Source organism: Tachysurus fulvidraco, chromosome 14 (genome assembly GCF_022655615.1).
Source record: "Tachysurus fulvidraco isolate hzauxx_2018 chromosome 14, HZAU_PFXX_2.0, whole genome shotgun sequence".
NCBI lineage: Eukaryota > Metazoa > Chordata > Actinopteri > Siluriformes > Bagridae > Tachysurus > Tachysurus fulvidraco.
Window position 1 is genome coordinate 19,567,449 of NC_062531.1, and position 27,616 is coordinate 19,595,064.

The 27,616-nt window shown below is 40.1% G+C and overlaps 1 protein-coding gene across 5 annotated transcripts; it reads left to right on the plus strand.

The window, feature by feature from the left end:
• The first annotated feature begins 1,604 nt into the window (after positions 1-1,604).
• On the plus strand, positions 1,605-18,885 carry brpf1 (bromodomain and PHD finger containing, 1). Of its 5 annotated transcripts, none has more exons than XM_027167406.2 (16): positions 1,617-2,270; positions 3,650-4,401; positions 5,219-5,408; positions 6,231-6,518; positions 6,960-7,447; positions 7,630-7,804; positions 8,440-8,568; positions 8,654-8,782; positions 9,787-10,186; positions 10,267-10,557; positions 10,712-10,990; positions 11,436-11,583; positions 11,911-12,044; positions 12,120-12,235; positions 14,213-14,367; positions 17,504-18,885. In XM_027167406.2, exons 2-16 carry the CDS (start codon positions 3,680-3,682, stop codon positions 17,685-17,687), a joined length of 3,828 nt encoding a protein of 1,275 aa, XP_027023207.1. In that variant the 5' UTR covers positions 1,617-2,270; positions 3,650-3,679; the 3' UTR covers positions 17,688-18,885. The 5 variants fall into 5 exon arrangements, with proteins under 5 accessions (XP_027023210.1, XP_027023207.1, XP_027023208.1 ...); XM_027167407.2 differs by having other exon boundaries at positions 1,617-2,150; positions 3,568-4,401; XM_027167405.2 differs by having other exon boundaries at positions 1,619-2,150.
• The last annotated feature ends 8,731 nt before the right edge of the window (positions 18,886-27,616 follow it).

A 27,616-nucleotide genomic window follows, 5' to 3' on the forward strand; every position in this document is an offset into this window, starting at 1 on the left:
CCTTAACATGTATGTGTTATTCTTCCATCAATTCAGTTTGAATTGGATTTTTTTTTAACGTAGGCTGTTATGCAGTATACTCTGCTTTGGATGAAATACCTTTTTTTTTATATACATATATATAGAAAGAGATTTCTGTCCTCTGTTACTTGTATTTTTTGATCCAGTTGCCAAGTCTGAATACGCGTCCAGCAGATGTGGAACTGAATTATTCATTGTTACCATTTTCTACATGAAAGCCATGTTTCATTGCTTCTGCTTCAAATTTGCCCATTACATTGCATTTCCTTTTTCAGCCCAGCCTAAAAAGCTGCACTCTGATCACAAAGACTGTATATGTTTAATGAAATAAATAAATAAACATTATTTTGTGCTTGATAATAGCATTTCCTATGCGTGTGCCAATTCATTTAATTTGGCCCTGCTACATGATAAGCTTTTGGTGAAATTGATTGAAATTTAGATTGAATTTAAATCTTTAAAATTACCAAGACATTTTATGCAACATGTTTTTGTGGCTGTAGATGGATATTTTAATGATCTAACAGCATATTGACTCCAGACAGGCATCTGAGTTATTATAGATATGGTTCTGAAAATCTGGAAGAAAAACATACTAAAGAAACCTGAAGAGTATTAAAAAAAAAGTGATTTTGGATGAAGGCAAATCCACCTACAAGTGCTTGGCACCAACTAGTAGAACCTTTTTCTGTCTAGGAAAGCATCGCCAAATATCGCAGGTGATATTTCTTTTGCAACCAGCATTCTGCAGGAAATAAAAATGTGTGTTCAAATTAAACTAGTGTCCCATGTATGGTTGAGCTTTTTGTGTGCGCAGATATTACACACAATTTATTTGTTTTATTAATATATGAATTTTTACTTTTCATGAAAGACACCGATTAATTCAGAAGCTGACAATTTGATGAGTATCCAAGCTGTATATATGTTTAAAAGTTATAGTGCTGGAGTATGGAAATAGTTTTGAGGTATTCACAAATGAAAATGTGCAGACTGGAGCAAACGACGTATTTACGCTGTACGTATTTCGAACTATAAACAGAATACAGATATTTAAAGATTAATGAAGCACAATTAATATCGGTGTTGCACAGAGCTTTAAGGCATATAACAAAGTGTACATCATGTAATGCAGCATAAACACTGATTTATTTGTGTACTGTTTTATGCGTATGAAAATACTTTAGTAAAATCTATAGTGTAATTTAATGCCTGTTTCAATAACAGTGATGTTTTGCAATCTTAATTCAAAGCCACTCAAAGAAAAATACGATCGAATAAATATGTAGCTTCGTTTACAAACTTCCTTCACAATGCTTAAAAGCTTAAAGTTGCATCAATTTGATTTTATTCCCTTGTGCATCATATTAGACTATTATATACAGTATACCACACGCCCCCTGGCGGCTCGACTAGAAATTTCCTCCTGTTAAATATATCACGGCGTGGTGGGTCCGTCCATCCTACTGATCCGTGTTCGCAGATTCGCAAATACATTTTCGTAACGCAATGGCGCCTAAACGTTTTTCCCCCCTTTCTTTCCTTCTTCCTTCCGTAATTTATGCCCGTGTTGTTTCAAAATACATGAAAAACGACCCCCGTAAAAATTCCTGGGGAGAAATACCTTCGAAAAAAATCTAAGTAAATCAAGCAGAGACGAAAACAAAAAGGAAGTAATCGGAAACGTGTCGTTCTTGTGTGCGAATCGCTTTTCGTTAATATTTTATGGATGCTATCTTTCTATAATAAAAGACGAATTTTATATAAGGACAGAGACTGATGTTTTCTAGGCTAATTCGACAGAGGCCGTGGTTCTGTAATGGCGAATGTGTCGACACGCGTCCATGGCACCAGTGTAGCCCTTTTGTTCGCCATAGTCAGTTCCTGGATTATTCCCTTTACAGTTAAATCACCAGCGTTCCTTTTTCCGCCTTTTACTTTTTTAATACAACGGTTATTTCAAGCAGCTTCGGTCAGATACACACGGAAAGCGACCTGTGTGTGTTGTTATTATTTTTTTTAATCCTCGAAGCTCGCGCTGCGCTCGCGACAAGCGACTGGGAGCTCGCGTTGTGCACGGTGTCAAGCGACCGGAGCTCGCGCTGCGCTCGCGACAAGCGACTGGAGTAGTGAGTGTTGACCCGTTCATATACCTGCATCTGTTGGGAGAACCGTTAAAAGTTAAAGAGCGCGTGTTTAACGCGAAACCGTTCTGCGCGTGCAGTTAAACCTCTGCTCGAGCGTAAACGGTACGTTTCGCCGTTAGCCTGTTTGTTAGCTTGACTCTATAGCAGTTAAAGCAGGTCTGTGCAGCAGAAAGCGTGATCAAGTTGCAGTGTTCTGGTCAGAGGAGGATAGTAAAGCGTTTCATACGCGTTTAATTCATCCAGAAGCCTGAAGGGGAAAAAACTAACAAACCGTGTTACAAGCTGCTGCTGCTGCTGCTGCTGCTGCTTTAAGACCCGTTTATTTACATTAAACACTAGGTTTATAAACACCGTTGTGTTTAAGCGCCAAACTTTTAAACCGAATGATTCGGTTTGTTTACATGCGCGCGAGACTCGACACACAGCTCAACTACACACCTTCACTGGACTGATGAATGAATCCTGACAGAGTCCAGTGTTTTAACCCTATAACAAGCTCCTCGAGCTGTTTGTCCTGTGTTTACATTTTCAGGCACTTTCAAAAAAGCGAGCTAAAATCGTAAACATGTTTTTATTGTGTTTATTATGACTTATTAGACAGTATTTATGTTTGAAGCAGAGATGTGGTGTTGGATTACTTACCAAGAAGGTCATGAGTTCGAATCCCAGGGTCCACCAAGCTGCCACTGCAGGGCGTCACTCTGGATAAAGGTGTCTGCTGAATGTAAATGTAAATGAAGCAAAGGGGACAAATGGAATTTTGAAGTAGTTTACGCAAAGTGTAAAAACACTTTGTGCATCAAATGAAATGAATCTTTTATGCTTTTTTTCCCCCTTTAAAATGTCACTTCCCTCTACCCCCCCTATTCTATTGAATAGTTTTTTTTTTAACTCTGTAAAGCCAGAAGTATGCAGACACCTGACTGTGACCTAAATGTGCTGGTTGGACATCTTGTTCCAGTGGCATGGCTTTAATATGAAGTTGCCTATATCCACTCTTCTGGGAAGGCTTTACTCTAGATCTTTGAGTATAGCTTTGTGGATTTGTTTTTCATTCATTTAGTCACTAGATTAATTAGGGTTAGTCAGGTCAGGTACTGGTGTAGAACAAATAGGCCTAAAACTCGCACGGCTGTATTGTCATGCAGAAACAGCTTTGGGCCACTTAGTTCAGGTGAAAGGAAATCACAATGCTACACAATACAAAGACAATCACCTGCCACCGAATTTGTGGCAAAAGATTCAGTAAGGCCCACATATGCCATGCTTATGTACAGATAACTGTAAAATGGTTAGTTATTAGTATAGATTTAATGCTCTTTATTAACTTGTTGTATTGGGGTTTGTTTGTTTTTTTTGCATTGTTTCAAAAATTTTCTTCTTTTTTTTTCATCTGTAGACAGGAATCCTGTTTATTATTGATGAAGATTTCATGATAATCCAAATCACACTGCAAGAAAACACTTTTCTTCATCTTTTAGATGTAAGCTGAAATAACGCACGCTGACAGCATGGGGCTGGACTTTGATGTGAAAACATTCTGCCATAACTTGCGTGCCACCAAGCCACCATATGAATGCCCGATTGAGACGTGTCGCAAGGTCTACAAGAGTTACAGTGGTATCGAGTACCACCTGTACCATTATGACCACGACAACCCACCTTCTGCTCAAGGAACACCGCAGAAGAAACGTAAGGGTCGCCCAGCTCGTTCCTCACTACCCACGTCCGGAGATGGCTCTGAACTTGGGAACGTTCACCCTATGTCTGGGCACGGTGGTATGCCAGGTAGCCCAGCAGATAACTCGGACCACTCACATTCTCCTGGGAGAGACACAATGACCTACGCTCAGGCTCAGCGCTTGGTGGAGCTGGAGATCCATGGCAAAGTGCACCGCCTAAGCATTTTTGAGGACCTCGATGTGGTGTCTGAGGAGGACAGTGAGGCTGATGATGGAGTAGGCAGGTCCACGACATGCAACGGTGAGAACGGGGTCAGTGAAAGTGGGACCAATGGAAAGGACAGACCTGACACCCCCGCTGCAGCCAATGGGGGTAAAGGAGCAGGGGCAACACCCAAAGCGGGCAAACACAAGAGCAAAGAAAAGAAGAAGGATGCTATGCATCATCATGGAAATCCACCAGGGCCAGCGGTCAAGCTGCCTGAGGCTGTGTTTCGAGAGCTGGATCAAGACAGACCAGACGCACCACCAAGACCAACATCTTATTACAGGTAAATTTGTGTCACTGTCACAACTAATACAAAACTAGTGCTGTTTCAGAGAGACAGGTAATCATTTAAAACAAAGTCGGCTTCTGATTCAATGGATCGAAATTGACCGGATACAAGAAAGCACTGAGTGAAGCAGAGGTACTGAAAATTAAGACACAAGCAGTAGGTCAGTGTATCTGTAGACCTCTGAATTTGCTTTTGTCTCACACACTGTTCCTGGCTTATGATCCAATGTGACTGATGTAGCAGAAATTGAGCGTTTCAATTATGGTTGAAATTGCACCTCCACCTCGTATAAATGTTCTCCATGTGCTCCACATGATTCTTCCTTCCCAGTCCAAAGACATGCATTGTAGGTTCTACATTGTTTGTAGTGTGTGTGTGTGTGTGAGAGAGAGAGAGATTGTGCCCTTTGATAGGTTTGCTTGCTGCCGCCTTGTAACCCAGAGTCCCTTGGGATAGGGTCCAAGTTCCCATGACCTTTTGTGGGAGAAGTGGTTGGATGGATTATTCGATGATTTATAATTTATACTAAGTTCTGATTTAACCACTAATGTATACTTTGGTATATAAAGCACACCCGACCTTGGCAATAATAAAATCATAAAATGTCTGGTGACAGGGAAGTTAGGTGCTTGTAGCAAAGCAAGCTATTCATTTTGTTACAACTCCTGAAGAATCAGTTGTTTCATCCATAGACTGATCATATTAATGAATAATTGTATGATTTGATATAGCAATAAAAACATCTTTGAGTTCCTCGTCTTTTTATTTAATTAATCGACTCGAGTCGTGGTGGCTTTTCTCCTTCTCACAGGTACATAGATAAATCTGTGGAGGAGCTGGACGAGGAGGTGGAGTATGACATCGATGAGGAAGACTATATCTGGCTGGATATTATGAATGACAAACGGCGTAGTGACGGAGTGACGCAGATCCCTCAGGAGGTGTTTGAATACCTGATGGATCGGTTAGAAAAGGAATCCTATTTCGAGAGCCACAATAAGGTTTGACAGCCTTTATTTTTATTTTTTTTATTTTTTTTTCCTCAATTTTTTGTGTTCTGACATATTCAAGTCGTGAGTTAGTTATGCAAGTGAGGTTAGGCCTAAATTTTGGAAACCACATTTTTACCTGATTGGACATTTAGACCTGAACAGAACCTAAGGGTTAAGATGCAGTCCAGTCCGAGCGTGTGGGAACAGCAAGCTCGGTTCTTCTTGACTGTTTAAACAGTTCAAACTCTGACTGTTTGCGCTTGGTTTGAGCTCTGGGTTTCACCTGCGAAGACTGCATTTTGTTAAAAAGAATAAACCAACATAAGGACCAGGGAGCTGTCTACGGGAGACATGCATATGGGAAAATATCTCAGTTTGTTCTGTCCTGAAAAATAAACAGACCCCTGGTGTACTAACAAGAAGACATCAAACAGGTTAAGCAAAGAAAACTGGAGAGAGAAAAAAAAAGCAGTCTGACCTCAGCAACAACCTCCATAGGGCAGGGGTGAACATATCATAATCCACCATTTGAAGATTTAGGTTTTTAGGTCAGGACAGATGGCTGGATGTGCCATTTATTTGTCTTATTATCTTCAAGAGATCCAGGAACTAACATTCCACAACACTGAGCTGTAAAAAAAAAAAAAAACAGTTAAAATCTAAACAATATTATTCTTTAATAAAAAAGAAACGTGTTCCTGTTGTCAAATCGATGTATTATAAGAGGAGAAACAATGTGCATGGCATAAGTTCTGTTCCTTATGTGGTGCAAGTGAATGTCAGTCTCTCACGCACTCTTTCTCCTCTCTCCCGTCACCACCTTTAAATCAGGGCGAGCCGAACGCGTTGATCGACGAGGACGCCGTGTGCTGCATTTGCAACGACGGCGAATGTCAGAACAGCAACGTCATACTGTTCTGTGACATGTGTAACCTAGCCGTGCACCAGGAGTGCTACGGCGTGCCTTACATCCCAGAGGGTCAGTGGCTCTGCCGTCGCTGCCTGCAGTCACCTTCCCGTGCAGTCGACTGCGCTCTGTGCCCTAACAAGGGCGGAGCCTTCAAGCAGACCGACGACGCTCGCTGGGCTCATGTTGTGTGTGCATTGTGGATACCCGAGGTGAGTGTATGGTTTGGGCTCTCGTTGGTGCTTAGTGGAGCAGTGATGCTCTTCTGTTCATGCAAATGCCTTCAAATATTAAAGCACTGACCTATTTCTTTGCTGTATCACCCACCCCAGCTTTGTAATGCTGTCTAAAAAAAAAAACACATGCAGCAGTGCACAAATTGTAGGTGTGTGAGGAAGCTGGCAGCTAAGATTCATGATGAACTGAATGTATTCTAGACACACTCCCTGTCTTGCATGAATATGCTGTTCAGTGATTAGTTTTGTCTTTGAATAGTGTGCCATTTGTGTTGCAGTTACAGTAGGATGAACAGGCACAATCTCCTGTTGTAGTGACATTTATGTTGTAGCAAATTTGAGCCAGAATCTTTTTTTTTCTTCTATTTCCCATCTGTCATTTTCTATTTCCCATCATTTTTTACTGGACTGCCACAGGTATGCTTTGCCAACACAGTCTTCTTGGAGCCGATCGACAGCATCGAGCACATTCCGGCGGCACGCTGGAAGCTGACATGCTACATATGTAAGCAGCGTGGGGCCGGGGCATGTATCCAGTGTCACAAGGCCAACTGTTATACGGCTTTCCACGTGACGTGTGCACAGCAAGCTGGGCTCTACATGAAGATGGAGCCCGTGCGCGAGACCGGCGCCAACGGAACCTCGTTCAGCGTGCGCAAGACAGCTTACTGTGACGTCCACACGCCACCCGGCACGGCCCGTCCTCTGGGAGGAGGCACCGGGAGCGGCTCCTCTCTCAGCGAGGCAGAGGATGAGGAAGAGGAGGACGGCGGTGGAGTCGGAGAGGAGCGGGCCAAAAGGGCAAAGGCCAAATCGAGGCGGAAGCTAAAGAGGGCACGGAAGATCCTAGCAGAGAAGAGAGCGGCTGCGCCTGTGGTGTCTGTGCCATGCATACCACCACACAGGTGTGCTTAATGCTTAATGTTAAAAATTATTAACCAGTTTCCTCTAACTACTCGGACATGTCTTGGTCTTCACGGCATTACTGCATAACTAATACACCTACTGCTGTTTTAGAGGTCATGTAGTGTACCTGCATTGTTCTTTCTCTCTAATCATCCCCAACTCTGTCTCTCATACCGTCTAGGCTGAGCAAGATCACATCCAATCTAACAGTACCCAGGAAGAGTCAGTTCATGCAGCGGCTACATGCTTATTGGACCCTAAAGAGACAGAGTCGCAACGGTGTCCCTCTGCTACGTCGCCTTCAGACACACCTGCAGTCCCAACGCAACGTGGAACCTGTTCCATCTATAACCACGGTCTGTACATACACACACACGAGCACACACACGCACACACAAAAGCAAAAGTGCATGAGTTCCTGTGTTTCCAAGCTACATGGTCAATCTCATGTTATCTTGAGATTGGATTCATCACTCCTGTCAATTAGTCCTACTGGTTCCTGTCGCTGCCCTAATCTTATGTGCAACATAGATACATGTCTACAAAACCAAAAAACAGACCCCTATCACATTGAGAAGTCTCTGTTCCACGTTCCCTTTAAACCTTTAGATGAATGCACTGAACCATCCCTCAGGACAAAGGAAGTCATGCATCAAGCATGTTTTCTTTATCCTGGCAGTCAGGTAACGGAATGAACTTTCCCTGGATGTCCTATCGGCTGAGGCTGACTTACTTGACTTTGACCAACACTCCTCTTTTGAATGGCTTTAAAATAATGGTATTGTTGGATCCTGATCTATTCTAACATGGATATGCAGTGTTTTTTGTTTTTGTTAGTACTGAATACGTATTCATGCTAAATGCAGTAAATGTAAACTATAAGCAAATATATAGTCAATGAAAAGCTTTCTCCTTTACTTTAAAAGAAGCACATGTTATCTGAATATGTACTTACTTATACTTTGTTTTGAAACCTGTGTTAAAAAAAAAGGATGGTGAGGAGAAGCATACAGCGCTGAAGGAACAGCTAAAAGCTTGGCAGAGACTCAGGCACGACCTGGAGAGAGCCAGACTTCTCGTGGAGCTCATCCGCAAGAGAGAGAAACTCAAGAGGGAGGCGGTGAGACAGTTTCTAAAATCCTGCTGTTGGTTTTTATGATCCTGGACTAAAAAAAGAAAAAAACCACTGTTTTATCGTTTTGTAGCTGAAGGTTCAGCAGTTAGCCTTGGAGATGCAGCTGACGCCGTTCCTGGCATTGTTGAGGAGTACGCTGGAACAGCTGCAGGAACGAGACACAAGCAATTTCTTCACTGAGCCTGTGCCACTGAATGAGGTACACGCATCCACAAACATTGCTAGCATCCACAAACACAGCTTCACTTTTCATGGGTTCTTCTTTAGGAATAGACGTATACCCCTTATTCACCAAAAAGAACCGGGTGCTGGTTCAGAGCTAGCACGGGTGCTGGTTCAAAGTTGGTTCCACTGGTGAACCTTCTAAGAACCGGTTTGCCTTTCCATCGGCTAGAGACCCATCACAGAGCCGAGTGTGACGTCACTGTATACGTGTCACATTACAAAGCAACGTTAGCGCAGCAGCGGTAAACACAAACACATCAACAATGATGGATGTGGCTTTACTGTTAATGCTCATGCTCATCCAAACGCGGCGAATCCAACGTGTACTCGAGAAAGTACATAACGTTATTTTATCATTAACACAGAAAAAACTTAGCCTTAGCATGTAGCTACCTACTATCATGTATGCTGATAGTGTATCACACTGCGGTAAAGTAAAAGTGTATTAAACATCAGTATCCTCAAGGTACATTATCAAAGGCGCTGACAGTAGTCCCGCCCACAGCCCCTGACACCAGCGGTTCTTAAGTCTAGACCAGCAACGTTTTGGTGCTACATAAGAACCACTTTTCCTGGTTCAGAGCCGGTGGTTTGGCTGTCGAAAAAGAAAGAACTGGTTCTAAATTAGGCTCCGAACCAGCACTCAAACTGCCTCGGTGGAAAAGGGGCAATAAAGGATTTTATTATTCACCTTGTTTTCACATTTATTTTACTGGCTTTCTTTGGAAATACAGCATTCTTATTTCAGGACAGTGAATTCAGTCATCAAATACTGGGGTGTGTGTGTGTATGTATGTGTGTATGTATATATATATATAGTCTCCCGGCATCCTGCTACACCCAAGGATTCAATGCTGACTGTATTTAAGGCCATTTAAAAATATTCTAGCATAAATAAGCTACTAAAAGCTTAAATTTGTGTGTATGTCATAAATTCACATGTATGCATGAATACATAGGGATGTGTGTGTATCACAGGTCCCAGACTACCTGGATCACATCGAGAGGCCCATGGATTTCCAGACCATGTGGACAAGTCTGGAGTCTCATCGCTATCTTGGCTTTGATACATTTGAGGGTGACTTTCTGCTCATTGTCAACAACTGCCTCAAATACAATGCCAAGGACACGGTGTTCTACCGGGCAGCATTGCGGCTGCGGGAGGCAGGCAGTGGGATCCTGCGACAGGCTCGGAGACAGGCCGAGCGAATCGGCTACGACTTTGAAACAGGCTTGCATCTGCCCCGAGAGCCCAGCCCTGAATCTCCACGTGAGAGGGAGAGAGAGAGGGAGAGAGAACGAGAAAGACAGCGAGAGAAGGAGAGAGAGAGAGAGCAGGACAGGGAAAGAGAGATGTCCCCTTCTGTTAATGAAGACGGTAAGTTGGCCTTTTTTTGGTTTGCGGAAATTGTTTTTATTTTATATACTGACTGATGAAGTTGCCCGACTGTATCTCAGACCTGCGGCGTCTGCCACTAGAGGAGCAGTTACGGGTCTTACAGAAACAATTTGATGACGTCAGTTCAGGGAAGCACAGCATCGGTCGCTCACGTCGAGCCAAGGCTCTGAGGAAGGAGATGACGGTCATTAAACGCAAGCTAGCGCATCAGCGGGATGGTGGGTCCAGTGGGGGCAACCGAGAATCAGGCGCGTCCGGAGAGCGTGGCTCTAACCTTGTACACCATGCTTCAGGAGTCGCATGTCATGACGAGGGAGGGGAAAGCAGCAGCCAGGAGATTAGTGGAAAAGGTGGGGCCAAATAGGTGCAGGTAGTAAAGCAGTATTCAGTCTTGCAGGTGTTTCACTGACAACTTTCCTTTAACATGCACTAGTTAATAGGGGATGTGTATGTGAAAATCATAAACCTCTTCCTCTCTCCCCGTTTTTGACATTCTCTGTTTAGACATCACTGCTACTGCCTCTACGCTAGCATCTGAAGTGGGTCGCCGAACCTCAATCCTCTTCTCCAAAAAGAACCCAAAGGCCACTGGACCCCCGAAACGTCCCGGCCGCCCCCCTAAAAGACGCGACATAATACACAACTCTGGGGCAATGAGCTCCAGTCCTATAGGACCTCCACAGCTCCCTGTGATGACCACAACACGTCAGCGCAAGAGACCACGAAGCCCTTGCTCTAGTTCCAGCTCTGAGAGCGAGAGTGACAACGATCACGTAGGCCTCAGTAAGCACATACATAAATACTTATAGACTTGATACATGACTATCTCCAATGTGACATGAAGTGATTTGATAGGCTTCACAATACTGGCTAATCTCTCTTAGTGCTATATAATATTTATCATGGCTAACAATATGAATGTCTGATATGACTGAAATAAATCATTTAGTAGGAGTTAGTCTGTCTAACTAGTCTCTAAGGACTATAGTGGACTTGTGTGTGTTTTTGAAAACCTAGTCTTCTAAACAAAATGATCTGTATTTTACAAAATGAAAAGGTACGATAATGTATTTAAATTGAGCCAGATCCAATCGGACGACATCGGTCCCTTATCGCTATGTCACTGTCGGCATCCTCTCTACAAATGCCAATGTTCTCTTAAATTTGACTTTATGTTAGGGGGGGTGTTACATTTGGATTGACAAGTTTCTCTTTAACTGTCTCTCAGGTCTGCCTAGCAACGGGTTCGATGGTGGCAGTAAACCTGTGACTGAGAGTTTCCTGGTCTACAGGAACGAGCCACGTTATCCCCGCTCCAGCTCTGACTCCGAGTCTACAACCAGCAGCAGCAGCAGTGCCGCCTCTGACAGAACAAGGTACACACACCACAGCTCGCGTGTATATAATCTCTAACCTAGTAGTTCATGATTCGACAGTTGATCTGGTGTACTGGTTGTAATCCTGTTTAAGGTATTTGCTATGTAATCAGTTTTACATGAGAAAACTGACTAGTCATAGCTAGTAACGGTTAGTTCTGAAAACAAAAGTATTGTGAAAATATATTTATATATATTCAAGCTAACCAGTTACTTAACTGGTTATCAATTTAACCGGTAAACTGGTACTTAACTGGTTATCAATTTAACCAGTTTAGTTTCTGGCTATGGCTGATTCTGAGCCTTCTGTCTTTCTTCCCATATCAGTACCACTCCTTCAAAGCAGGGCCGTGGGAAGACTTCATTCTCACGCTCAACGTTTCCAGACGACAGCAGCGAGGAAACATCTGGAACAGAGAATGACTCCTATTCAGTGGGAGGAGCCAGAGGCGTTTCACACTGTGAGTATAGCTACACACCTGCACACACTGATGGACACAGAACTTTCGCTCACTAATATGTGTTTGCCTCTTCAGTGGTGCGAAGCCGGAGTAGGTCAGGTTGCTGGATGGGCTCATCGGACTACACCACACTAGATGCCCTCGATCTCGTATGGGCCAAGTGTCGAGGATACCCCTCTTATCCTGCTCTGGTAAATCTCACACACAAGCACACAGACTGACTCGCTGACTCTTATCTCTTACATACGCTTAACATACACACGTTTGTCTTACTGTCCTTGTGAGGACCTTGCGCTGACATTATTAGTAATGCAAAAAAAAAAATTAACGCTGTTCTAAATGAATCTAAATCTAATCCACACCTTAACCTCAGTACAAAGAAGTTTATAAAACTCTAGTCATTGATCAATTTTGATTCTGATGCTCACACTCATAAGCTCGTAGGTTTACACAACTGCACTTAGTTACTTAATAGAACACGATTATAGACGTGTAATGATTCACAACTGCACTGTCTGGTGTTAACCTGATAAGTACAGGTTACCATTTGAGTCTTCCTTGTGACGTCTCGGGGGGTTTATCCGTGCCAGCATCACCTCTGACTTGCTCATTAGGGATAAATTAATATATTTATTTCTGTAAAGTATTAAAGTTTGCTTTAAGATGTAATCCCATTAAAATGGCAAGGCAAACTCTTTTTCCTGTTGCTTTTCTCTAGAGTCGGGTTTGAGATGATAATTGAAATATGAACTACTAATGATCCACTCGTGTGTCTAGCATGGTGGGGATTTTGAAATAACTCGCAATGGTAGCAGCAGATTACGTTCAGAAGTCCACAGGAACATTCTGTTTTCAGTTTACAAAGAAATTAGCCCAATCTAATGAAAAGAAGTTCATCATCCAGAAAGACAATGACCAAAAACACATGCTACCAACTCAACAGGGGGAAAACTGAATCACCAAACCTTAAGTGACCAGAATCGATCGACGTTTTAGCTCCTGAAGAGGAGACTGTAGGGAAAAACCCTAAACACCAAAAACATGCCTGAAAAAATCATCACAAGAGAACGGTTTGGTCATGAGAGTGGGTTCAGCTTCATGCACTTACCACAATGAAGGGATATGTGACTAAATATCAAGTGTTATTCCTTTACAACTTGTTTGTTCGTATACTTTTGCTTATTGAAAAGTCAGGTGCTCTGCCACCAAAGATGATATGTTCTAAGTTGGTTAACAGGAAGTGTAGGAGCTGGAAGTCTGCAGCATACAGCAAAAAAAAAAATCAGGCTTGCCTTTGTTACGCCTCTGTATAAGAGGAAATAGAAAACATGACACGGACACGATGTAGCTTCAGTCACGTCCAATGTTGTAATGCATTTACCATGAACAGCATAAAACATTTACACAGCATCACACTTACACATGTTACAACCCTCGTAATGTAAACAAGCCAACACTGTTCTTACAATATACAACCCTCGTTCTTACCTGTATAATAGGAAATAGAAAACATGACACGGACACGATGTAGCTTCAGTCATGTCCATTGTTGTAATGGACGAACGTCAGCTGCACGCGCCGCACACAGGCTGAACGAGGCATTAGCAATCGATCACAGAGAGATCATTAAACTTACGGCAAAAGAAAGTGGAATGTAAACAAGCAAACACTGCATATTGTAATGTAAATAAAACAGCATTTTAAACACAGATCATCTTTTGACTTATATCAAACCGTTCAATGTATCAGTATTACATCATTTTTTTTTTTTTTACATCCTTGCACCTTTTCAGGTTTTTTTTTTCCAGAGAGGACTGAAATAAAGAAGTGGCGTGCGAAGCTGATCTTTAGTTGTATTCAGACATGCAATTATAAAATCGAGTCCACTGTGTGTCGCTGTAACAGCAGCTCATGGGATAGAGTCATTTAGAGTCATGTGGAAAAGTATTTTACTTTAGACTAAAGACTCTGAGATGCTCTGAGTCACTCTGAGTTATAACAGTCAGAATCAGAGCTGTGTCAGGAACTGGCAGGAAATACGTATACCGATGCCTGTTCAGATGTGTTAAACATAATCACACAATACCACAAGACTGATTAGTTCAGTTGCATTACTGTATTTAAGACGCAGCAGAAAACGTAACGTGTCAATCTTCTCTACCTCTCAGATTATTGATCCCAAAATGCCACGGGAGGGTATGTTCCATAGGGGTGTGCCGATCCCTGTTCCCCCACTGGAGGTGCTCAAGCTGGGGGAACAGATGACCCAGGAAGCACGGGAGCATCTATTCCTTGTGCTGTTCTTTGACAACAAGAGAACTTGGTGAGTCAAGTCATTATCATCTCTGTGATTGTGACCTTTCACATTGCTAGAGTGGGATGTTGTAGCCTAGTGTTTAAGGTGTTGGTTTACCAATCGGAAGGTTGTGAGTCCGAATCCAAGGTCCACCATTTTGGCAAGGCTGGGCCCCAGAGCAAGGGGCCTCAATTATACCTCAGTTGCTCAGAGAAAAAAAAGTAAGTGGCTCTGGATAAGGGTGTCGCCTAATGCAGATTAAATGTAGAGCTACAAATATAACATAAGCATACACCAAAAACAGAACAAATATAGTCTGTCCAGAGAGAGTCCCCCACTTAAATGTCCACTAAATTAAATTTATATAAAAATATATCAGATTATTATTTTTTTATTTTTTCATTTTTCATAAATCTGTTTAATTGCCCTCGGTTCTTATCAAAACCACTAAATGTTTAACAAACAAACAAAAAAACCTTTTTATTTACTAATTACTTAGTAATTAATTAAAAATAAGTCATTTTGTGTGACATCACTAATTAATTGGTAATTAAAAAGTACAACAAATTTTTTTAAACAATTACTGAGAACTGCAAAAAACAATTTGAAGAAAAAAATGTAATCTATAATCTATATTTTTAGATAAAATTAATGTAACTAAATTAATAATTTTTGGTCTCAAAGCGCACGTAAAATTTGAATAGAAAAAAATTATTGACTTGGTCAAAAATTTGAAATACTCTTTCCAAAGTACATAAAGGTTTTTCCCATAAAAAATTCTTCTCTAGCTAAAACGCAGAGAGAGATACGGCCAAAAGAATTGGGGAAACTATGCCACCGAATAGACAAAAACGTCCAGAAGGGTTCATATTTTAAACGTATTAAATTTGGCTCGTTTTCAAGGAACAAACAAAGCCTAAAGACTGCTTCATGGAAAAGTATTCACCCTTACAAGTTTATACTGATTTGAGTTGTCTTACATGTTTCTCTGCGTTTTGAACATTCAGCATTGCGATTCTGGCATTTTTGCCACTCCAGCTTTCTCAAATGGTGGACACCAGTTTTCATGCCAAAGAAGTTCATTTAAAGTCTGGGCTTTGTCTTTGGCCAAGATGCAAAACAGGCAGCTGCATTGGACAATAAAATTCCCAGTCTGCTTTTCCAGATAAATCACCAGTACTGTACAGAGATAACGTTATAAAATTGATGGACGAGACGCTACCACCACCGTGCTTCATGTTTGGAATGGTGTTACCTGAGTATTGGTGCATATTTGGTCTGTGCCACATATAAAGGCTAAAAATCTTTCATATTTGTCAAGCCTTAGCCAAGGAATGCCTTTAAGTTTGAAGTTCAGAAATGGCTTCTTTCCAGCCGATCTCCCAGGCTAGTTCTTCCAGGAGCTGATGATACTGTTGATGTCTTTTCCAGTTTCAGCCAGTGAGCCCTGTAACCATTGTTGCCATTCTTAGCTTCAAACAGCCGGGTGCACAATGGGCAAGGTTTCCTTTCTGTCCAGTACAATCCGCACCGTATTCGGGTGATATATGATTACAGTAGATTGTCAGGTGTGGCTTCTGCATCCTAACCAGGCTTTTCTGGATAACATTACACACCCCTGACTGGAACAGTTTGTAGATCTTTATATCTGAAATAAGGACATCTTAATCTTTTTTTTTTTTAATTATCTATCTATCTATCTATTTATTTATTTATTTATTTATTTATTTATTATTTTCTTTTCAATTGTATTTCTTCAGAGAGTCAGATCAGAACTATGATTGGGTGTTGTGGTGCTCCACATAGACAACAGTAGACAATTATTCATGTGCTCTTCACTTTCACACGCTTTCACTCTCTAACATCACACTGGCAAAAATGCTTGCTGTGCTTTGTGGTTTCTCAGTAACCCAAGTCTTCAGCCGTGAAGGTTTCCTTGCACCCCGCGTTACCTTTGACTGTCAAAAAGTTGCCGTTGCAGACGTTAAATAAACATCTTGCAAAAAAAAAACTTCACCCCCACATCGATTGCACTGCTTTTTTTTTTTGTTGTTGTTAAATGTCAAAATTAAACGCTCATTTATTTCTATTAATTTTTAAATAAAAATATATCATTATATTTGACCCTGTCCCTTTGTTTGTTGTAGTAGAGCCAGTTATGAATTAGAACAAGCACTTTAATATAATTAAAGTGATATATAAAGAATTACAGCCATAGAAAACATGACACGGACATTAGAGAGAATTAACTTGACCGATCGGATTCAGGAATCAGCTGCTGTGCTGTTGTGATAATAGTATATGACAAATGTACCAAAAAATGGTTTGTGCATTTGTTTTATGCATCGTTTCAATACGAATTCAGCTCAACTGTAATAGTGACTAGTAAGAAAACAAATATGGTGTAAGACATTATTTATCTATTTATTTGTTTGTTTATTTATTTTTCATTTCTCCTGAAGCATAAGAAACCTTCAGTCCTGGTATTTGTTATATATGAAAATTGTCAAACTCACCAGCTTACACTTTAGCTGGCTGCAAGACTGAATGGAAATGCTGATCCAACATTTCAGCTTGAGCTGTTGGACCATTTATGACTAGGCTTGCAAATGTAGCTCCAAAAAAAGACTTTCAGAAAAAAGAAGAAATTCTGAGAAAAAAAAAAAGAAATTCAGAGAATTCACTTTCTTCGCTATGCACCTGACTCTGTTAATGTTTTTTCACCCCCTTTTTAATGTATTATACCATCATCCCACCTTAACTCGGGTAACTGTAATCCGAATCAGACCCAAGCAGCCAGTTACTATATTTTCATCATCTATAGATCTTTTTTTTTTTTTTTTTAACGTATCGAATACAACAGAACGAGAAATGATTCCATGCTTTTATGCTTTTTATTAATTCCGAAGTCTCTTAACTGTTGTCGTCATTTCAACTTTTCTAAGAAATTTTTCGCCTAGTGCACATCCTGTGTTATAGAACAAAGTGCAGTAAATAGGGCAGAGGAAACAAGTATGAAAAAGTATAGAATGAAATGGAACAGTGTGGTTTGAAAATGTGCCTAGACTGTCAAAAACTGTACAAGTGTTGAGGGCATGTGTGTTTAACTGATTCTGTCTGTTTTTGTGTGTGTGTGTGTGTGTGCGCGCGTGTGTATGTTCAGGCAATGGTTGCCACGCTCCAAGCTCGTACCGTTGGGGGTCGATCAAGAGCTGGATAAGGAGAAGATGCTGGAAGGCAGGAAGTCCAACATCAGGAAGTCGGTCCAGGTGGCGTATCATCGTGCCATGCAGCACCGTAACAAAGTGCAGGGTGATCCTAGCAGCGACACGAGTGATAGTGACTGAAACACACACACCCACAGAGAAAATAATGGTGAAAACAGCATGCATGAACCTCTGAAATGATTATCTATTTACACAAATGTGATATGCATCATTGATGCACACAGGTGGTATGTGTACCTACGTTTACGCTTATGGATGTCAAAGACACACACACATCATAGTAATCCAACTCTTTGGTGCTAAATAACTTTGGGCATGGTGTACGGTGTGTATTGTGTTTTGTCAGGTCTCTAGTTTGGATGTTTTTAAAAATATAAACTGGTAGATTTTGTAGAGTTCTCCATGCCAGGAAAAGAAAACGCAGCAGAACGGAAACACATTCGCACTCTCACACACACCTCACCTCACCCCCACACTACAGCGTTCAGTCTAAATTACTGAACATGTCTGGACAAAGTGAAGTTAAATGAGACTCGTCGAAATCTTTAGTCACAGGTCTCTGACGTGTGCGTTTGTTTCGACACGCACCAGCCACGACTCCAACACAACTTTAATAGTGCATGCTTTTGTGTGGATGACTGGGAAAGGAGCGGATCAGTCCTACCTTCCTATCAGTTCACGACAGAAGGTAATGTGAGTGAGAGCATGCAACAGAGAAATCTCAGATATATGTAGAAGACATGTCTGTGAACCCAAACAGAGTGTGTGTGTGTGTGTGTGTGTGTGTGTGTGTGTGTGTGTGTGTGTGTGTGTGTGTGTGTGTGTGTGTGTGTGTGTGTGTGTGTGTGTCGCGCAAGTGTGAATGTCCACTGTGTAGCAGATTTTAAGCTGTGTGTGTGTGTGTGCGTGTGTATGGCGAGTTGTGAGACACAATGTGAGTGAATGGTTGTGGATAAAAAAAATAAAAAAAACGAGCTGTAATTAAATGCACAACATGATTTCCTCACTTTAAACAGAGGACAAACTCCCGTCTGAAGAATTCTCATTTATTTATTTGATCACACAAGCAATTCTCATCCCTACATGCACTCACACACACTACAACACAAACGCACTCGCACATGTCTTGTGTCACGGTGTACCCATTGTTGTTCGGTCTGTTTTGTACTTTTCTTGTGCTCTGTATTATGTATTATGAGAAGGACTAAATGGTGTGCTCTCTTTTCTGGTTACATGCCAATCCTGTCACTGTAGAATTTTTATATAATAAAAGAAATCTTAAGATAGAATTTAATAAAAAAAAAAACTGAGTTTTGTACAACCGTCTCAAACAATTCTTTTGTTTGTTTTGTTTTGGGGTGAGGGTGTGTCTGATGACCTGACGTGGCTATGTTGGCTTTGTGGTGTTTGGATGTGGTAGGTGTGGTACTGTCTCTTTGGGTGACAGAATGTAGCCGTGTCACAGGTTACATTATCCATGTTGGTGAACTACAGAAGATCTAAGAGGTCATGCATTATTTAAAAAAAAATTCTTATCTCAACATAACAGGTTTTGTCATGGTGACTTAATTTTCCTCATGATCTCTGCATAAGAATGTCGTGGACATCCGCAAATTGTCAGTATTTACGATAATCCGTTACGTATTAACATAGGGTACATGCAGAGCCGATCCTGACCTCCAGGGGGCCCTAAGCAAAATTCTGCATTCATACTGACAAGGCATTATGCCCATTCCTATGTAAATCCATTGGTTTCCATATTGCATTAACGTTGATGTAACCTTGATTGAGAGACTATAAACATTGTCATTTAGGAGTGCTATCGTGCTACTTTTTGTACTGGTCCCCACACAGATGTTGCTGCTGGAAAGCGCGCGTCATTTCGTGCACGATTGCACTCACATATGAACGCATGTTCACGCGCGGCTGCCGTTTATAAACACCATTGCACTTGGGCTTTTATTCACGCGAATGTTTACGCAATAAATTATTGTGTGACAGACAGACAGACAGACAGGCCAAGAGATGCACTGGCAGCACTACACAGCTAATTTAGCTAGTCAGATAGAGACTAGAGACAGAATCACCTCAACTTAACTGTTATTTGCTCTCGCTGACATCAAACTTGAAGAGAACACAAGTTTACCTGATTGCTGTTCTCGCATTTCACTCTCATTTTGTTTCTTTTTTCTCTTTTCATGGCCAGATGGATAGCTCCGCTTCATATTGTCATCTACACAGTAAACATTAACACGCGCTGTAAAATGAGGCAGGGGGAGGCGGGGTCTTGCGTAATTTGCGTAATTGGCTCTGCAGATACGTGTACCGCTTTAGCAAGTATGATAATGCTTTGACACTTAATACAGCATGAATGAATAAACAAACAAAAACAAAAATCCAGACTGTGCTGTATAAGTAAAATAATCTACTAGGAAGTGCTGTGAGTTGAATGGAAGTTACCACTGCAAAGTGTTTAGTTTTTTCCTCTTATACTACACCAATGGAGCATGTGGTAGCTCAATGGTTAAGCTGTTGGAGCTCAAATCCCAGGACCACCAAGCTGCCACCATTGCTGCTAAGATCACATTGTTTCCTCATTCAGATGGTCACCCTAAACGTTATTCAGAAGTTGTACCCTTTCCTCATTCAGATGGTTACCCTGAACGTTACCCTAAAGCCGCCGGTTCGTATCTGCACGATTATATGCGCTGAACTTCTTCCACATGATTGGCCTCATAAAGCTCTGTATTTGTGCTACTTTCCTGAAGTGTGTGCGCGTTAAAACAATTATAATCTGTTTGTATATCATTAGCGTTACAGTGTTGTACAGTCTGTCTAGCTGACAGAATGTACAACATCATAACACAAGCTTTTACAAAAGGAGGCAATTTGAGGCAAGTTGAGAAATGTGTGTAAAGAGTAGTCAGGAAAGCAGTCTGGGAGTCGAGTCACACTTCACTGACAAGTAACTCTACACCACACGTATATTAGTCAGGAATATTACTGTATATTCTCACTTTATTAGAGAAACTATGTTAGCCTTGACAGGGCTGTCAAGTGTCACGCATTGAGAGTGACAGTCACACGTTTGGGACTTTTGTCACACTCTCCCGCCACATTGTATTTCTCACACACCTAAAATGTATCAGTCCGCACCGCTGTCTCTATGGAACCGGGTAGGAATCAAGGGCGTCTCACTTATCAGCCAATCAAAAAAAAGAGCCTACACAGTAGCCAATCAGAAAATAGCATTATCAGGGTAAGATTTAACGCAACAACCAATGAAAAAAAAAAAAGACATTCATTATTTTCGTTGGGTATGGGTTTGGTCGGTATGGTCAAAACCTCAACACGAAACAGGTTGTCTCTGGACGGGACATTGTCCTCAATCATGACCCTAAAAATCCCGGGCTTGAGCTGAACTGTTTTAAATGGGAGCAACATTACAAATGATAAAGGAGTCCAAAAAGGCAACAAACACTTACAATAAACAACACCAGTCATAATATCTCTCTCTCTCTCTCTCTCTCTCTCTCTCTTTCTCTCTCTCTCTCTGTCTCGCAAACACACACACACACACACACACACACACACACACACACACACACACACACACACACACACACACACACACAAATGAATAAATGGAAATTAAACAAATACTTTGTATTTGGTTAAATTGTGGTCAGTGATCTTTACCAAACACAACAACACACCCATTAGTTTTTATTTAATTACTTATTTTATTTATTTTTATTTGTTTGTTTATTTTTATAATTTATAATTTTCATTTTTATTTATTTGTTTGTTTGCTGGGGAGATGTCACGCTTGCCTGTCTTCAAAACTTCAGAGCCTTGCCTTGAGGTTTAATGTGTTATGATGTCAGAGCTGCTTTTTTTGTAGGGCTGTTTTTTCCATATTGTGATGTTCATTGTGAACAATAACAGAAGTTTTCTACTGAGTTTCCAGTTCACTTTTTAGGCATAAAAAGACGATAGAAATAGATAGACGATAGACCATTCTCTGTACAGTAATGACGCCTTCTTTTATCTCCAAATAAGACATTTCATTTACATAATTAGCCTTTCTGTTATGTGTTCTCTCTCTGTTTTTAATGCATGCAGTACGTATCATATGTACGGGTGGAAAACACCTTCTTCAGCTGCAATACTCAATCACATGCATAATTTTTTAGAGCTTCTGCAAACGATTCTTTTTCCTTATCAGTATCTAATAAACACAGATGGCTAGGCAGCTAGAAAACAAAATGTAGAATGTATTTCAGTCACAGTAACAGATCCTGAAAATGTAGACGAGATAAAGATCTAGTCGTCGCCTACGTACATAAAGGATGTTTAGTCGTGCTGTGTTCTCGTTACTCGTTATGAAATTCTTTGAGAAACTTGTAAGACAACATCTGTCTGGCTCAGTTAACTAATCCTTTATGTTACATTTGCTTAGAAACAAAAGACAGGCGTTTGGAGATGTAACTGCTATGAGGAAGAATTATATTTATGAGCATTTACAAACATGGGTGTAATTTTGGTTGCAAAATTTGGGAAGGGGGTTAATGAATGGGGGGTTTTAATAGATATACTAATGCTAATTGCATTCAAAATAGTAATAAATAAAAAAATGTAAAAAAAAAAAAAAAAAAGCTTTGTCATAGCTACAGTACAGTAGTGTCCTTACAGAATTTTCTATCTTTCTATCTATCTACTCATCTTTCATCCATCATTTAATCTGTCTAATCTATCCATATGTCTAAAGGGTATCTATTTAGTGGTTTACTTACGAGAATAAAATCACAAATATAAATATTCTTACATACGCACACAATGTAGCTTTTCTCTAAAACTCTAAATCCTATTTTTGTATTCTTACTGTATTACATGTATTAAATTGTGTATTACATGGTCTCATGGTGTCAGATTTCTCTGAACTGAACGTATCTGCTTAAACCCTTTTTCTCTCTTCTGCATCTTGTTATGAAGCAGGGTCAGGATTCTCTACTGTATTAAAACTAGGAAACAGAAACTTTAAGTGTGTTTGCTGTTACTTGTCAAGGAATCATTTATGAATTTATTATGACTTATTAAGACACAAAGTTCCTAAATATTTGATTTAAAACTTCTCTGCATATGCTGAATGTAGTTTATAGGTCATTATGAGACATCGGAATATCGCAGTGAGGATTTGTTAAATAGAAAGTAGAATTAGACAGTTCATCAAAGCAAGAGCTTATGAGAAGTACATTGGTGGCTTTCTGCAGGTCTTTGCCCGAGGCAACTAGATACTAGAAATTCTCTTTTGTCTGTTGTGTCTTTTGAATTATAGATATTTTTTATGTGCAATATCTATGTGCGAAAAATCCATGTACTGTATGTATTGTAAGTTTAAATCCCAGGGCCACTAAGCTGCTGTTACATAAAATAGACAAATGCAGATCGATCTGCTTAAGAGTGTCTGCCAAAATGGCAGAAATGTAATTATCTATCAATCTATCTATGGCTGTGTATATATCTACTGATCAGCCATAAGATTAAAACTACCTGCTTAATATTGTGTAAGTCCCCCCTTGTGCAATCAGCTCAAACCCGTGAGGCATTCACTCCAAAAGACCTCTGAAAGTGCTGTAGTATTAGACACCACTTTACCAGCAGATCCTTTAAGTCCTGTAAGGTATGAACTGTGGCCTCCACAGATGGAACTTGTTTGTCCGGCACATCCCACAGGTGACCATGATACTGAAATCTGGGGAATTTCAAGGCAAAGTGAACAATTTGAACCCTTTGATATGTTCACAACCATTTCTGGGCCATTTATTTAGTGTGTCAGGATGCATTATCCCGTACGATAGACCACTAACACAAGGAGTACCATTGCCAGGAAGTGGTGTACTTAATAATAATAATAATAATAATAATAATAATAATAATAATAATAATAATAATAATAATAATATGTTTAATTTACAAGGTACAGTATTTCAAGACAAATGAAATATAGTGTAAAATACATATACATATTCGTCGGACATTTTCCCAGGACGAAGGATCACATGCAGCTGCATGAGATAATAACAGAAGACAGGACTATACACAAAAACATACAGTACAAGAGATAGGACTCTACATAGTACACGATACATACAACACATTTCAGAAAAATGAAGGACTCCTAATACATATGCATTTACTGATAGTGAAGGTTGAAAAGGTGGGTTTTAAGCCTTGATTTAAATTCAGACAAAGTGGTGATGGTTCTGGGTGCAATGGGTGCAATGGGTAGGGAGTTCCATAGTGTTGGAGCAATGACAGAAAAGGATCTGCCACCCACAGAGGATAAACGGTATCTAGGAATACAAAGAAGTGTGTACTTGATGTGACAATGGTTAGGAAAAGAAAACTATTTTGAAGTTTATTCATTTGAGTAAAATGATCATTGTTGCTTCTTGTATAGCAAAATGCCTCGATTGGAGTCAATCTCCCCAATGTACATCTACAGAAACAATAGATCTAATGTATGTGATTAAGCAGTGTACAGTTTGTTAGATAGAAGCTCTATAACTGCTATAAATCTGTTGAGGACTGATAGAATCTAGTGGTTGAGCAAAGGCAATAATTTAAGCAGCAATCACAGTTTTGTGGCAGGATGAAACCCTTGATTCTATATCTTAGCAGTTTCTTTGATGCTAATATATAAAGCTGTGTTGTAAATCAGGTCAAATGCGGTCAAATTTTGCGACATGGTTTAAATGTTCCTAGTAGGATTACTTATGAGTACCAGAATTATTGGCACCCATCGATATTTAAAATGTATATTATATTTTGTATAATAACACAAGTGATACATACTAGAATTGCCAATCTGTCACTATTGGGCCCTTGAGCAAGGCCCTTAACCCTCCCTGCTTCAGCGGCACTGTATCACAGCTGTCCCTGCCCTCGGTTCCCATCTTCCAAAGCTGGGATATTCAAAGAAATGAATTACACCATAATTTAGTGTGTGGTAATAATAAAGGCTTCTTCTGCTTCCTCTTATAATTAAGTCAGAATTAAAGCTGCAGGGCGGAGGTTAAAATTCTTATGTGACCCTAGTAAAAATGCAGTGTAGTATTGTGCTTGTGTAGAAGTAAGAGAGTGACTTCCTGTACCTTTCTGTTACAGTGAAACTGCCATAGTCTACTGGACAATCAGCTCCAGGACTGTTTGGCAAGTATGGCATAGAGGGGGTGTTTGCTAGTGTCCACCATCTGCCTTTCTACCAACATTTCCAAAGTGTCCAGTTCATATCCTGATTAACTTCTGTTCTCATACCTTCCAGAAACGTGTATGATGTGGGATGAGAGGCAATGCTTCCAGGACCACAATGTAATATATACGGTGAATGTGACAAACTACATAAATAGATTAAAGACGGAGTTTTAGCTCAGTGCTGATGGCATTGGGCTACTGATCAGAAGGTTGTGAGATGAAATCCTTAAGGCACTTAACTGCTCAGTATAAATTAGATAAATGTCTCATAAGGTTGAAAAACTGCATCTGCCAAAATGCACACCGTAAAAGATTTCCAGATGGTTACACTAAGAAATGAAAGCTCTCCTGCTGCATTGAGGATAATCTTTGTTTTAAGTGGTCTAGACATCAAGTTTCACTTTTGAGAACTTATAAACTTCAGTTCAATATCCAAAACGTGAATAGCAACTGGAGTTAAAAAGAAGTTCACAAAACTTAATGGAGCTATCATGGTCTACAGTGTACAATAGAACTCTAACTACATCATATAACACTGTTAAACTTCAGCAAATGAAATCCACCTAAACTGCAGAATGTTTCTACATCTATTAGTTCCTGCAACGGCATTTCAACCTACATTTTTCCTGTGTGTATTTAAGAAGGTGGGTCTGAAATATATTTATTCTCGTTACTGTTAATCTTTAACCGACTGACATTTTCAAAAGACTTTTTCTTTCAGAAGAAGAAGAAAAAGAAGAAGAAAAGAAAACCAATGTCTTTATGACATTCTTCTTATTAGTGTCTGATGTGAAATAATCTACATTCTTTTATCCAAAGACACTTCAAAATGACACCAGATACGATCTAATAATATTGTTATATTGTTGCATACTGTTAACCTATACATTTCCCTTATTCATTGAAGCAGTATGTAAAAAAAAGATTTTTCTAGGTATGGAAGAGTATAGAACACCACTGAAGAAATAACAGCATCACTGTGGGACAGTGGTGAAAACGTTCAAAGCCCCACGTTGTGCGATAAGATCAGCGATCTTGTTTTGCTCTCGTTTGCTCTGGTTACAAACTTTGATGTCCTTAAATTTGCAAAGTTTGACAAACATGCTATGTTCTGAACGAACAAGCAAAAAGAACTGGTAGGTGTGAAAACTTATTGGTTGCATAAAACAATTTAACCTTTGTTGAGATTTCACATTATAATAAACATGACCTTTGACTCTGTTTTTTCGACTTGTTTTAGTTATGCACTTTGTTTTGATTAAATTATCTGTATGACATCATATAACTAAATACCACCGACCGAACTGCCTGTACAATCTAAATTCAGGTTATATACTAATACATGGCTAATAACTATGTGGCACCATGTAGACAGGGTTGAAACTAGGATATAATTTGCATGATGTGATGCTCTTCTCACCTCATATACCATAATGCTGAACCCTGAAACTTAAAACTCAGTTCTAAAGTCTGATATGTTTTCCTTCCATAAGCTGCTCTGCAAATCATCTCTGAAGTTAATGTACAAGCAGAATTTAACTAGCATTTAACTATTTTACAAACCTCTCACAGGTCTCATAAACACTCACATAGATATACATTCTCACATATACTCAAAGATATGTATCGTAACTACAGTATATAAGACGTGTGATGCATATCTATCAACAAGAAATTAACATCTGGAACCTTAGCGACTCATCAGAAACATAATATTGCATTAACGCAAACCTAAAGTTTAGTCTTCAGCTGTTGACTGGATCTAGAAGTGCAAGTTTTTCCACATAGAAGACTCCATTTTGCTGCTAGATTATCAGGACAATGCTGTAAATTAAAGAAGAAGAAAAAACCTTCAGACCTTACTACAGTAGTTGCCACTATACTGTACGTATAGTGAACAATACTAAATCTAATAAATCATGACTGACAACAAACATTAAGTTAAATAGCACAAGGGATATTTGGTATGGCATGAATTAGTGCTTGGGAGCAGAGTTAAGTCAGTAAGAAAATGTGTCTGAGAATCAGTGACATTTATTTAGCTTCTAAAAATGCACATTTTCAGAAACACTTCTGTGGCTTAGGCTCAGTTTGAACTGCTGTTACAGATCAACTCACACAAGACTAACAAGTGAAAATGCTTGGGTTACTCACCCTCTACCTTTGCCCAGGTCTAAATCTGTATCATTGATTGTCACTCGACATAGCCCTTTACTATTTGTGGTCGTTGTTAAGGGTTACCACAGCAGATCATACGGCTAACGTAATGTGTATGATTTTGGCTCAGATTTTACACCAGATGCCTTTACTGATGCAACCTTGCCATCTTATTCAAGCTTGGGACCTTCACTGAGAGTTAACCCCTCAGTGGCTCTGTCGGTTCCTGAGTTGGTTCCAGCAGTGAGATTACAAGATCCTGTTGCTGAACCACCAGGGGAGAGACAGATTCAATCATCCAGTGAGAGTTTTGTGACTATTTTTGCGGTACATTTCAGCAGCCACAGCTTATGAGACAATTAATTACTTCAGTGACTTTAAGAAAATACCATGAAAGAACATTAGTTTTTACATTTGTGTGTGCAGGATCCTGAAGTCACATTTCTTTATCTTCCACATGTAACAGGGTTCTGTGAATCCAACAAGCATTCTTTACCCATGTTATGCTTGTTGCTTGGAGTGTATACATTCCGAAACATGTATGTAATTTCATGCATGTGTTGGTGCCTATGCAGGTGGGTGTGTTTCCAGTCACGGGTTTCAGAATGACTTTAGAAACACATGAAAATATGTTT